The following is a 13588-nucleotide window of genomic DNA, read 5'->3' on the forward strand; positions in this document are numbered from 1 at the left end:
TCGGGTGGCGCTCGGCGCTCGTCGTCACCGGCCTACTAGCTGCCACTGATCCTTTCCAACCCCCCCCCCTTGTCTGTTTATTAGTTACACCTGTGTTTAGTTAGGTTAATTAGTTGGGCTTTGTTATCCAGCCGGGCCGCATGCTGGGTGTGCGGGATTGTTTGATGTGTACTCTTGTGCACGCCTGTAAGTCACGGTTTTACGTGTACGTGTGTTGTCCGGGACTGTTTAGTTCCCCTGTGTTTTGGGGCATTTGTTTGAGTGGCGTCGTTTTCACCTGTGTGGTGAATAAAGAAGTAGCGCTACTCTGAACTCTCTGTTTCCTGCGTGTGACTTCTCCCTCCACTATACCCCGGGCATTACAGTTTTGAGGCACAGCCATGGGAAATGCTTGAGTTTACCCTCTGTATGGTAGCAGGGTGAACGTCTTTCGAAGTAGCAGGGTGGCGATAACCACTTGTGCGTTGGGGAAAGTGAAAGAAGCTTTTTCAATCACTCCCTTGAGTGCTTGTGGCCACCCTTTCCTGCTGTGCACACTCTCTCTCTCTCTCTATCAATTCATAGCCTAATGCCTTTTATCCTGCCTGCCAAGGAAATCAAACACATCAAAGGAATACCCACTATCCAAAGGAACCCACTATACCCACTATCCAAAGGAACCCACTATACCCACTATCCTGGACACATAGTCTGTTACGGAGAACTATTCCAATTCACATTGCTGTGGTAAAAAAAAAATAAAAAATAAAAAAATAAACGTTTAGCCACTAAATAAATGAAAAATATTCAAAATTCGACAAAAATATGCCTTAGAACTAGGGAATCAAGACAAATGAACTCACTTTTTTTAAATAGCAAATTCCTTCCAAATAAATGTCGTTCAGTGTTCCACATACATACATATTATTTACAATGAATTTGTATGACATGTATGAAATATCTATTACATAATTATGATGAATATTGAAAGGAATATACATTCACACATGTCACTGGAACCCCCCAAATACCTCGACCAACAAATATCATCTAAAAACTCAAATCTATCTGCTTTGAAAGCCACCAACATTCAATAGCACTAACTAGATCCATGAGATACCAGTTTGAAATGTCATGGTATAACGTCATGTGTTATGAAAGCGTGGGATTTAACATACAGTGAGATGTAAAGATGAGCGATCCAATGTAATGTAAGTTCATGTGTTATGTCATGCTTCCTATGACAGTGTGGGTTCAACTAAGGGTTGGACGTACAGTTAGCCTTAAAAAAATCATTCAATTCAATATGCAATCCATCTCTCTGCTCATGGACTGTATATCACTTCCATCTCCCTACCCCACTACTTTCATTGGACCAGTAGAAGACTAATGCCTACATTGATTTAAAAAAATGTATAATAATAATTTAACTTTATTTTTAAGCAGGGAAGTCCCATTGAGACCAATATCTCTTTTGGGTAAATCTGATTTGAATTCAATTACTTTTTGAGAGCACCTCTTTTGATTTGAACAAACTTTCCATACGTGTTTGCCCATTGTAGAAGTACTCAGAAAGTTCTTTTTTGGACCTGGATTCCAAAACACTCAAGAGACAAAAGTGCTCAAAGTTGACCTATTTTGCATAACCCACCATACCGGAAGACATCCGTGTCTTCATGACTGGAAAAGGTCAACGGTGGAGATTTATATTATTTAAAAGCTTACAAATAGGGCTGTCTAAACTATCTTTTTTATGTCATTTTGTTTTCATTTAAAAGTAAATGATCTAAAAACTAGCAAACTTTTTTTTTTTGTGACATATGTTGTAGCTTAAAACCTATTTGACATAGTTTGAGGTTTTTGTGTTGTGCCCGCTATCGGTTGAGACACAACATGCTTTTGAATACAGGGTGGGTGTCATGTTTTGGCTAATAAATGTACAAAAAGTATACCCACACTGTATTCAAGAGCATGTTGTGTCTCAACCGATGGCGGCCACAACACAAAAATGTCAGAAGATGAAAAATCGAAGTTGATATTTTTAGATATTTGACGTTAAAGGTAAAACAAATCATTACTTATTTTTCAAGACAATAGTTTGACAACCCTGTTGATAAGCTTTTGAATGATATCAAACTCAACCATTTATATTTCCCAGTGTTGAAAAATTGGTCAACTTTGAGCACATTTATCTCCTGAAGTTTTGGGCATTCAGGTCCAAAAAGTCCATTTCCGACCACTTTATGGGCAAACGTATGGATTATTTATTTTTATCAAAAGGGATGCTGTCAAAAAGAGATTTAAAATAAGCAGCAAATAAGGAGTTAGTGACAGAATTACATATATCAAAGGAGGGCGCACAAGAAACGCAAAATAACAAAAACACAACTAGAATTAAGCAGATATTAAGCAGAACTGGCTTCAAATGCAATTTGAAACCTTTAAAATACTTTTAGCGTTTGCTTTAAACTGCCCGGAGTGTCAGACTTATATTTGTGCAGCTATTCTGTTGGTTCCATTGCAACAGGCATGTCAATCAATCCCAGCTCAAGTATTTGAAATTATTTAAAATAGTATTTGAACCCGGGTCTGGTAATAAGAGTGGAATGGGGAGCGATATGCATGTCCCCATAAATTTGTGAGATACACACACCCCACTGCCTTATTTTTTCTATTACGAAACAAGGGTTGATAGAAGCTTCCCTTAGAGGAAAAAGTCTATACATCAACGCCCACAGATCGTTCACACTGTGTGTGTTCTCCACCAGGCGAAAGGATGGAAAACAGCCAGGATAATGGATGGCCAGAGCTGGCTTAAAACAAAGGTTTTATACCAAAGGGAAATGAGAGAAAGGATGTTAACAAGTGTAATCTAAGCCCTCATCACTTGAACTTCTTTAAAAACCCTTTGAGTCAGTCTATGAGTCTAGGATTAAACAGTTCTACCCTTTAAAAAGAAAAATGGGTGTAAAAAACCCTCCAAAGTTAACCCATAAGTTGGTACATCAAACATTTCTTTCTGACTCAACTCCTTTGCACGTTCCTGAGTAAATATAGGCAAGCATACACACACACACACACACACACACACACACACCGCACACGCACGGACACGCGCAAACACACGCGCAACACACACACACACACACACACACACACACACACACACACACACACACACACACACACACACACACACACACACACACACACACACACACACACACACACACACACACACACACACACTCACTGTCTGCTGCAGGTCGGGGATGAGGACGCGGACAACTAGGGAGTGTATGTGTATGTCGTCCATGCGTCTTGGCGTCGGCTCAGCGGTGGCTCTTATGGTCTCGTAGATGGTCTCCTCACGGGAGCTGTCAGAGGCGGAGTCCACGGAGTAGTCAGAACAACTCTGGGCCATCTCGTCCTCACTGGACGTGGGACTCCGGGGCATAGTCAGAAGGCCAGACGAATTCAGCTTTGGAGGAGCAGAAAACTATGAGTAAACAACTTAGAAAAAACAACTTTGAGACGAATCCTACATTTGAACTTAGTCTCTCCCCCATTGACATCAATACATGACTAAGTGAAAATATGACGTTAGAAGATAAGCTCTAATATAAACTCTAATAATGCTCTATATACAGTGGTTGTTCCTTTAAAAATTGCGAGCTTGCACTTAGAGGTACCCAGCGCCACGGCTTCATTGCTCCAGACAACCACAAGGAGGAGTTAGAGCACTCATTATGCATTTGGGTCCCAAGGTTTTTATATGAGCAATCATCGAGTGGTTCCAATTACGAATTTTGCCTCGAGCCACCCTTGCCTTGTGGCGTTCTTCAACAAAGATGGCTGACAAACATTACGGTGGAACCAGATGTAAGTTGTTATAACGTCATAACGAGTCAAGCAAAAACATTACAATTGAGAGAAATATGTTAGTTAATGTAGAGACAAACGTTTGTGCATATTTTTTTGTCATTAAAGTTCATTTACGAAAATCGCTATTTAGCAAGTTATCTGACTGGCTAACATTAGCCAGCTCGCTAGTGTTAGGCGAATTCATTTGTAATTCGTGTTGTTTAATGTTTTAGGGACTCCTAAGAAAACAAGCAAACCAGGCTGTCGTCTTGTGAAACAGTGGATGTAAAGCATCTAGCTAGCTAAAGCATTTACTGCAAATTGAATGTACAATTGTGTAAGCTTGCCTTGCAATGCAGCTGAAGTAACGTAGATAGCTAACTATTTACTTGCATATTGTGTAGTGGAGGATAAAAATAACTGTATGCCTATGGATGTGTAGCTACAGTATGTAGCCGATCTGTGTATGGACCCTAAAACGTTAGGGTCCATACCAACGTTCATGAATGAAGCCTATGGTTAGAGTAGAATATAATAACTTTATTGTGCCAAGGATGCAAGTCCTATACACATGTACTGTAGTTATTACCACGCATGAGATTCCCACATTGTAGCGGTACATTGAATATATTCACTGATCATGTACTCTTCCTTGGCAAATAAAGGTGCAGTTCAGGTATGAATCTCTTGAGACATTCTTATTCAGTGATATCAAACGGTGTGTCTGCATGTATGTATTACAATTATACACTTCAACAGTGTTTACTACTCCTGCTCCTGGGACATCAATGATTACACATTGTAACTATGCAATAGACTATAAACATGATTGATTTTTAAGTCATACATAACAGAAAAAAAAACGATGCATATCTGAGGTCACAGGATAGTATTTCAATGAGATACTTAATTTCAACCAGTGGAGAATGTGAAACGCTTTATTGAAAGAAGAAGTTCACTATCCAGGTGTTATAAATACATAAATTCATTATAATTATGATCATTGTAATATTATAAATACAAGTCAATCTGTACTTCAATGCACATATGACATTATGAAACGAGGAAGAAAGATGAGGTGGGGAGAGAGGTGTAGAAGACAGAGAGGGAAAGAGGTAAGAACAGCGGCAGACAGCATATGATTCATGGATTACAAAGCTACCCTAATATTCTCTCAGTTCATCACAATTGCGGTGTCTCCTAACAAGCCTTGGGCCCCCAGTTTGCCCGAAGGTTATCTTAAGGGCGGGTGAGGTGGCAATGACAAGATTGACTTCCTCTCTCAAAACATACCTGCAGATGAGAGAGCATGATTAAGCCTTGTTTTTTTTTTACTCTAACACAGTCAGTCATCTTATATCAGGCGTTGAATTGCAAAACTGACCTTGGATCATTAACTCTGGTACTACTACATCTCTGTCTGTATTTCAATGTAAAGCATCTCTTTAATAATACTTCCTGTTGACCCGTTCATGCTGTGCCCTCTGTGTCAGCCAGTTCAGATACGGGAGGGGTTCACCAAAACAGCTGATATAACCTAGAGGATTTAGGGAGAAGGGGGAGAGGGATGAAGTGAAGAAGAGAGACTGTTATTGTGTGTGTGTGTGTGTGTGTGTGTGTGTGTGTGTGTGTGTGTGTGTGTGTGTGTGTGTGTGTGTGTGTGTGTGTGTGTGTGTGTGTGTGTGTGTGTGTGTGTGTGTCTCACCTGGTGTCCACACTAAGTGGCTACAGAGTACTTTATGCTGTGCCCTCTGTGTCAGCCAGTTCAGATGCGGGAGGGGTTCACCAAAACAGCTGATATAACCTAGAGGATTTAGGGAGAAGGGGGAGAGGGATGAAGTGAAGAAGAAAGACTGTTATTGTGTGTGTGTGTGTGTGTGGTCTCACCTGGTGTCCACACTAAGTGGCTACAGAGTACTTTATGCTGTGCCCTCTGTGTCAGCCAGTTCAGATGCGGGAGGGGCTCACCAAAACAGCTGATATAACCTAGAGGATTTAGGGAGAAGGGGGAGAGGGATGAAGTGAAGAAGAGAGACTGTTATTGTGTGTGTGTGGTCTCACCTGGTGTCCACACTAAGTGGCTACAGAGTACTTTATGCTGAAAAACAGACACATGAGGACAAACAATAGAAGATAATGTCAATAGAAGATACTGTATGTGACACAGACACCTATCGGAGTGTACCTGAAACATTTAAAAATAGAGGGCTATGTGTCTCACCACCAAATCATGACTTGGCAGCAACAGATAGTCCAGTGAAAATGACTGTGTTTATGTGGTGTAAATCTGAAAATTAGCAGCTGACATCTTAAGGGTTTTTTAATTAATGCATGCGAGAAAGGTTCCATGTACAACAAGACAGGCAGAGAGGAAGAGAGAAAAAGAACACAGAACAGTTTAATTACCTCTGGTTATGGACACTTTTGCCAGGAATAAAGCCTCCACAGCCTGTTTCTCGGACAGTGAACATCTGGCAATATCTACATTGTTGACCCCTTGATCAGCTCGCTCTTTGAAAGTAAAGAAAACAGCTTATTCTTTATGGATATGAAAGCAATAACTGAGATATGACCATTCAATCAAAAGCAGCAGATTTTTTAGGTTACATCAATACAGCCCAGTGCTGCTTACCTGAGATGCCATCTTCGTAGGTGTCCGCTTTGACTTCCTTTGTGTCGGAAGAAAGTTGCTTTCAGAACAATCATTTTTGATTGAAAATAAAAATAGGTTTTGCTCTCGACAAAAAGACACCAATGTACCTCCATAGCATATAACAATTTGCCTGTGAATAACCACACCTTCATACAAACGTGCTACTTCAACAAGAATTCGGGACGCACACCCAAAGATGCTGCCATATCCTGCCAGCACGCCCACAAGCGAGCCACTCAGGAGCAGAATGATGACGTGTGGAAGAGGGAAAGGAATGAGATGGGAACAGCTATTTGTTACAAGTTGGGGAGGAGGGCTAATAGCTGAACAATAGACTATTCAACCTTTACTAAAGAATAGTCTAATAGCTGAGCTAGGTGTGAAACCCCCCCTATCACAGACCAGATTTGCCCTAACGACCAGGGGTAGCTTGCTACTCAATGTAATAAAAGCAATAACTTCTCAAATAAGTTACCTTACACGTTATGTTGGCTGTCCTTACGAACGACATAGCATATCATTACAGCAGTATGTACCGGTATGTTAGCTAGCTAACTAACGTTTGTAGTTATACATCAAACTTGCCAGTATATTAACTATAGGCTATCTAACTACCCAACGTTTATCGACTTGATTATTCTCGTCATTCTTAGCTTAGCTAAATGGTGTAGTCTGTGCTTTCTCAATGGACATTCAGGTGCTTTCGTAAATTCGCTCTGGCTATCTATAGGCCAGACAAGAAAACGAGTCAAAAATTCACCCAAGGCTGACAAATGGCTTAAGAACGTTGGTTAACTGGAACACTAGCGTGAGCCCATAGCAAATTAATGGAATCGAACGTTTGCAGAGTCTATTTTGACTGGAGTGATGCTTAGAATTCCATAAAAAAAGTATCCCTTTTTATTTTACCACGACAATCTGTTCGTCGGACAAAATTGGGAAAAAACAACTTGTGTAGAAAGTAAACATCCGCACCTCGATGGTGTCAACTGTGCTTATGTCTGTGTAATGAAAAAGTAGGGGAAAAAATTAAAACTTCTGACTATTTATGGTCTAGCGACTGATGACAAATGAGCTCGCTGCCAAGACTTACATACAAAGAGGAGATTCTCCTGATTAAAATGGTGCCCATGTAACAGTTTTGCTTCCGTCCCTCTCCTCGCCCCTACCTGGGCTCGAACCAAGGACCCTCTCTGCACACATAGACAACAGCCACCAGTTACACCCGACTTGAAAAATATATATACAGATTGCGAAATATTTGCCGAAATAGACAGACATGCCTATATTTCCCCCATAGGAAACAATGGGAAGACCACAGAGTTCCAAAATTATTTTTGTTGTTTCCATTTTGTTGTTTCCATTTTAACTATAAAACAACATGAGCAGGTCTCATTGCCAACAATAGCGAAGCAGGCATTGTGACGTTGAACAATAAGCTGGGAATAGAATGTTCGGAAGGCGAGTTGGAGCCACAGTGCTCAATAGAACTAATAGGAGCTGGCAGGGTGAAAAATGCACAAAAATAAGGCCTGTTTTTTTCGTGATCACTTCAAAACGACGGCCTTATCAGCTCTGCTAGGGCGAGTAAAATGGTCAGAGTGGTCTCATTTGTATCTGGAAGTAGCTAGCCAACGTTAGCTTGGGTGCTTGACTGCCGTTGTAAGGCCAAAACGCTCAAATCAAACCCTACTCCTCGGCCCGAACGTCTAGTGAGAGCAAAACGGTCTGAATATACAAATTGACAATTTTTCTCTGAATGGAAACACCATAATATTAATCAAATTAATTAAGCTAGATTTCTTAAAATCAATCTCATATACTATGTTATTAAAAAAAAGGTTTTAAATTCTCTGGTAATGCCAATATGGAATAATATCAAATGCTTCTCAAAGATGTGCTCTGGTGGTAAAACGAGCAATAACTCGCTGAGAATTAAATGGCTGAGAATTAAATGACATGCCACAGAATGCTGCAGCAGCACGCAGGGTGTGCCGCAGTATGACACAACTTTTAAAAGGAGGAATCACTGTCGCTATACAGTCATGTTCATGATGTGCTTATAAATGTGCAATGTATGTATGTACTTAATATACTGAGAATATAGGTTATACTGTAGACTGGGCTGATTGTACTTTTCTCTCAATTTAAAGTGGTCTCGTACAAATATGATTCAGCCAATCAAGATTCAGGGCAGTTCTCTCAATTTTAGGCTACTGGGCAGATTGTACAATTCTCTCAGGTTAAAATGGCCTACTAACAAAAATTACTTGACATACCTACTGTTGGATTCTAAACTTTGAACATTGAGATATTAAAGACATCATATATCAGACGCATAGTATATAAAGGAGTGAGATCTGTAGAAAGACAGTGGCTGTGGAATGTGCTGGGTGGACAGGAGGAGATCAGGCGAAGGAGGGGTTGAGGTCAGGAGGTCAGGTCAAATCCCCTGCAGGGAGGGATAAGGGTTTATTATCCTGTTACCCTTTTCCTGTGGAACCATAAGATGTAAGGATTGGAGAGAAGGAGGAGTGTCTAAAATGGGGTTCAAGTTTGACAGACAAAATCAGAAAAAAAAATCCAGAAAGTCACATTGTAGTGGAAAATAAGTATTTGGTCAATAACAAAAGTTTATCTCAAAACTTTGTTATATACCCTTTATTTGGCAATGACAGATCTGTTGCTGGTATTTTGGCCCATTCCTCCATGCATATCTCCTCTAGAGCATTGATGTTTTGGGGCTGTTGCTGGGCAACACGGACTTTCAACTCCCTCCAAAGATTTTTTATGGGGTTGAGATCTGGAGACTGGCTAGGCCACTCCAGGACCTTGAAATGCTTCTTACGAAGCCACTCCTTCGTTGCCCGGGTGGTGTGTTTGGGATCATTGTCATGCTGAAAGACCCAGCCACGTTCCATCTTCAATGCCCTTGCTGATGGAAGGAGGTTTTCACTCAAAATCTCCCGATACGTGGCCCCATTCATTCTTTCCTTTACACGGATCAGTAGTCCTGGTCCATTTGCAGAAAAACTTCCCCAAAGCATGATGTTTCCACCCCCCATGCTTCACAGTAGGTATGGTGTTCTTTGGATGCAACTCAGCATTCTTTGTCCTCCAAACACGACGAGTTGAGTTTTTACCAAAAAGTTATATTTTGGCTTCATCTGACCATATGACATCTTCTTCTGGATCATCCAAACGCTCTATAGCAAACTTCAGATGGGCATGGACATGTACTGGCTTAAGCAGGGGGACACGTCTGGCACTGCAGGATTTGAGTCCCTGGCGGCGTAGTGTGTTACTGATGGTAGGCTTTGTTACTTTGGTCCCAGCTCTCTGCAGGTCATTCACTAGGTCCTCCCGTGTGGTTCTGGGATTTTTGCTCACTGTTCTTGTGGTCATTTTGACCCCACGGGGTGAGATCTTGCGTGGAGCCCCAGATCGAGGGAGATTATCAGTGGTCTTGTATGTCTTCCATTTCTGAATAATTGCTCCCACAGTTGATTTCTTCAAACCAAGCTGCTTACCTATTGCAGATGCAGTCTTCCCAGCCTGGTGCAGGTCTACAATTTTGTTTCTGGTGTCCTTTGACAGCTCTTTGGTCTTGGCCATAGTGGAGTTTGGAGTGTGACTGTTTGAGGTTGTGGACAGGTGTCTTTTATACTGATAACACATTCAAACAGGTGCCATTAATACAGGTAACGAGTGGAGGACAGAGGAGCCTCTTAAAGATGAAGTTACAGGTCTGCGAGAGCCAGAAATCTTGCTTGTTTGTAGGTGACCAAATACTTATTTTCCACCATAATTTGCAAATAAATTCATAAAAAATCCTACAATGTGATTTTCTGGATTTTTTTTCTCATGTCATAGTTGAAGTGTACCTATGATGAAAATTACAGGCCTCTCTCATCTTTTTAAGTGGGAGAACTTGCACAATTGGTGGCTGACTAAATACTTTTTTACCCCACTGTATATACTTGTGAGAAATGTATTTTTTTCTGAATACAGGTGTGTCTACCCTTTGGGAAGAATTACACCTGGTTAAGCTGCTCTAGTGTCCGTGAGTTATTTACTCTGAAAAATAATAACCTAACACTACACAGTGGCTAGTCAACAGTACAGGGCACTATTATTATCTGTGTTGCATAAGGATTGATATGAGGGCCTTAGGCTGTGTTTAGACAGGCAGCCTAATTGTGATATTTTTTTCCACTAATTGGTATTTTGACCAATTACATCAGATCTTTTCACATCAGAACTTTATCAGAGCTTTGGGCTATTTATCTAAACACAGCCTTAGTGACACACTCCTCATCAACCCTCCACATTTCTCTTATGTTTCTCATTTCAGTGAAATAGGAGACAAGTGCTTGGCCCTGATCGAGGAATCTCCTCACTCTCAAAACCAATAAAACCTTGCTGTAACATTGTCTGAAGTTTGTATGGATTTAATCAGACAGGTAAACATAATCTTTCTGTGACATCCAAGACATCCAACATAATGATGACTTCAAATATTTTAATTTGTATTGATATTGTCCAGATGTGAAATGCTATCAAATAAATTGGTACAATATGGCTTTAGGCACCAGAGTTTGATAGATGGCATTTTGAGATTACCATTTAGTTTTCAGTATTTGTATTGCACTTCACCAAAGAGAGTTGTGGCTAGATGGAGTAGAGCTATGGACCAAAAGTTGCATGTTCGAGTCGCGTCGGGGACAATTGTAGCATTGTAAACCGTAACGCCCTTCCTTTAAGTCCCCTCTTATCTCGTGATGCAGAAAGGAAGATAATTAATCATACAATTAGAATGTGAAGTGTGGTGGAAACTAGCTTTTGGAGGTGATCTAAAAGATCAGGGTCATTGAGTTCCCCTTGTTGAGTACTTCTTTGGCACTGACGAGAGTTCTAATGTGGTTTTACTGAATGAAATCAGTTTCAAGAGACTGTACTGCGATCAATTTGATCTTTTCTCTGTCCAATTTACCTGATTCCGGATCAGTAGCCTATAACTGTTAGCTATCTCCTTTTCAGGACATGATTCAATATCATATAATATAGCACGGGGTGGCAGGTAGCCTAATGGTTAACAGTATTGGGCCAGTAACCGAAATGTGGCTGGTATGAATCCTTGAGCAAGGCATTTTACCCTAATTGCTCCTGTAGGTGACTCTTTAACCATGTGCTATTGTGTATGGAGGTAAATGAGATTTTTATTTGTATTTACTTCTAACATACACATACTGTTGTACAAGTCTCTTTGGCCAGATCTCAAGATCGGACAATCCCAGTCTCCTATGAGCCTGAGGTTGTTAAAATAAACCAAGTTATTTCCCTCACTGTGTCCCTGTTACAAATGGTGTTGCTATAGTGACCAGATGCTTGTCAATAACACAGCATACAAGAACAAGTGCACACAAGTCAATGTAGGGTAATTATGACTGTGTTATTGAATGATGACTTGCACCACGATGGATCATTACAAATAGTATAAGCAAACGATGACCCGTACATTAGTCTGGTCCCAGACCTGTTTGTTCTCTCTTGCAAACTCCTTTATGGTCATATATTCTATGTATAACAATGGTCATTCTGAATTAAGTAAAAACAAACTCAATGGCAGCTTCATTAAATAGTACCTGCCAGTTGAGGACTTGCGAGGCATTTGTTTCTCAAACTAGACTCTAATGTACTTGTCCTCTTGCTCAGTTGAGCACCGGGGCCTCCCACTCCTCTTTCTATTCTGGTTAGAGCCAGTTTGCGCTGTTCTGTAGCGACTGCCGGACTCGACGTCATTCACACCGAAACAACAAGAACCTGTCTCCGTGTCACGGCCGTCGTTGGAAGGAGACCAAGGTGCAGCATGGTGAGTGTACATTTTATTTTATTTATATAAAATGTCGCCAACAAAACAAGAAATAACAAAACAACCGTGACGCTTATCAGGGCTATAGTGCCACTAACAAAGATAACTACCGACACTGAAAGGAGGAAAAAGGGCTACCTAAGTATGATTCCCAATCAGAGACAACGATAGACAGCTCTCCCTGATTGAGATCCTTACCCGGCCAAAACATAGAAATAAAGAAACATAGAAAACTAAAAATAGAATGCCCACCCATTTACATTACATTTACATTTAAGTCATTTAGCAGAAATCTTATCCAGAGCGACTTACAAATTGGTGCATACACCTTATGACAACCAGTGGAACAGCCACTTGCATCTAAATCTTGTTGGGGGGGTGAGGGGGCTGAGAAGGATTACTTAGCCTGACTTACCCTATCCTAGGTATTCCTTGAAGAGGTGGGGTTTCAGGTGTCTCCGGAAGGTGGTGATTGACTCCGCTGTCCTGGCGTCATGAGGGAGTTTGTTCCACCATTGGGGGCCAGAGCAGCGAACAGTTTTGACTGGGCTGAGCGGGAACTGTACTTCCTCAGTGGTAGGGAGGCGAGCAGGCCAGAGGTGGATGAACGCAGTGTCCTTGTTTGGGTGTAGGGCCTGATCAGAGCCTGGAGGTACTGAGGTGCCGTTCCCCCTCACAGCTCCGTAGGCGAGCACCATGGTCTTGTAGCGGATGAACTTCAACTGGAAGCCAGTGGAGAGAGCGGAGGAGCGGGGTGACGTGAGAGAACTTGGGAAGGTTGAACACCAGACGGGCTGCGGCGTTCTGGATGAGTTGTAGGGGTTTAATGGCACAGGCAGGGAGCCCAGCCAACAGCGAGTTGCAGTAATCAAGACGGGAGATGACAAGTGCCTGGATTAGGACCTGCGCCGCTTCCTGTGTGAGGCAGGGTCGTACTCTGCGGATGTTGTAGAGCATGAACCTACAGGAACGGGACACCGCCTTGATGTTAGTTGAGAACGTCAGGGTGTTGTCCAGGATCACGCCAAGGTTCTTAGCGCTCTGGGAGGAGGACACAATGGAGTTGTCAACCGTGATGGCGAGATCATGGAGAGGCAGTCCTTCCCCGGGAGGAAGAGGAGCTCCGTCTTGCTGAGGTTCAGCTTGAGGTGGTGATCCGTCATCCACACTGATATGTCTGCCAGACATGCAGAGATGCGATTCGCCACCTGGTCATCAGA

At 41.6% G+C, this 13588-nt stretch overlaps 1 protein-coding gene across 1 annotated transcript in view; it reads right to left on the reverse strand.

The window, feature by feature from the left end:
* Positions 1 to 13588, reverse strand: part of LOC118394121 (SH3 and multiple ankyrin repeat domains protein 2-like) — a 246980-nt gene that overhangs the window by 169792 nt on the left and 63600 nt on the right. The window contains exon 2 of the mRNA XM_052461929.1: positions 3233 to 3460. Within this exon, the coding sequence (XP_052317889.1) occupies positions 3233 to 3436 (204 nt within the window). The 5' untranslated portion in view covers positions 3437 to 3460. The remainder of the gene's footprint in view (positions 1 to 3232; positions 3461 to 13588) is intronic.

Source organism: Oncorhynchus keta, chromosome 14 (genome assembly GCF_023373465.1).
Source record: "Oncorhynchus keta strain PuntledgeMale-10-30-2019 chromosome 14, Oket_V2, whole genome shotgun sequence".
Taxonomy (NCBI): Eukaryota; Metazoa; Chordata; class Actinopteri; order Salmoniformes; family Salmonidae; genus Oncorhynchus; species Oncorhynchus keta.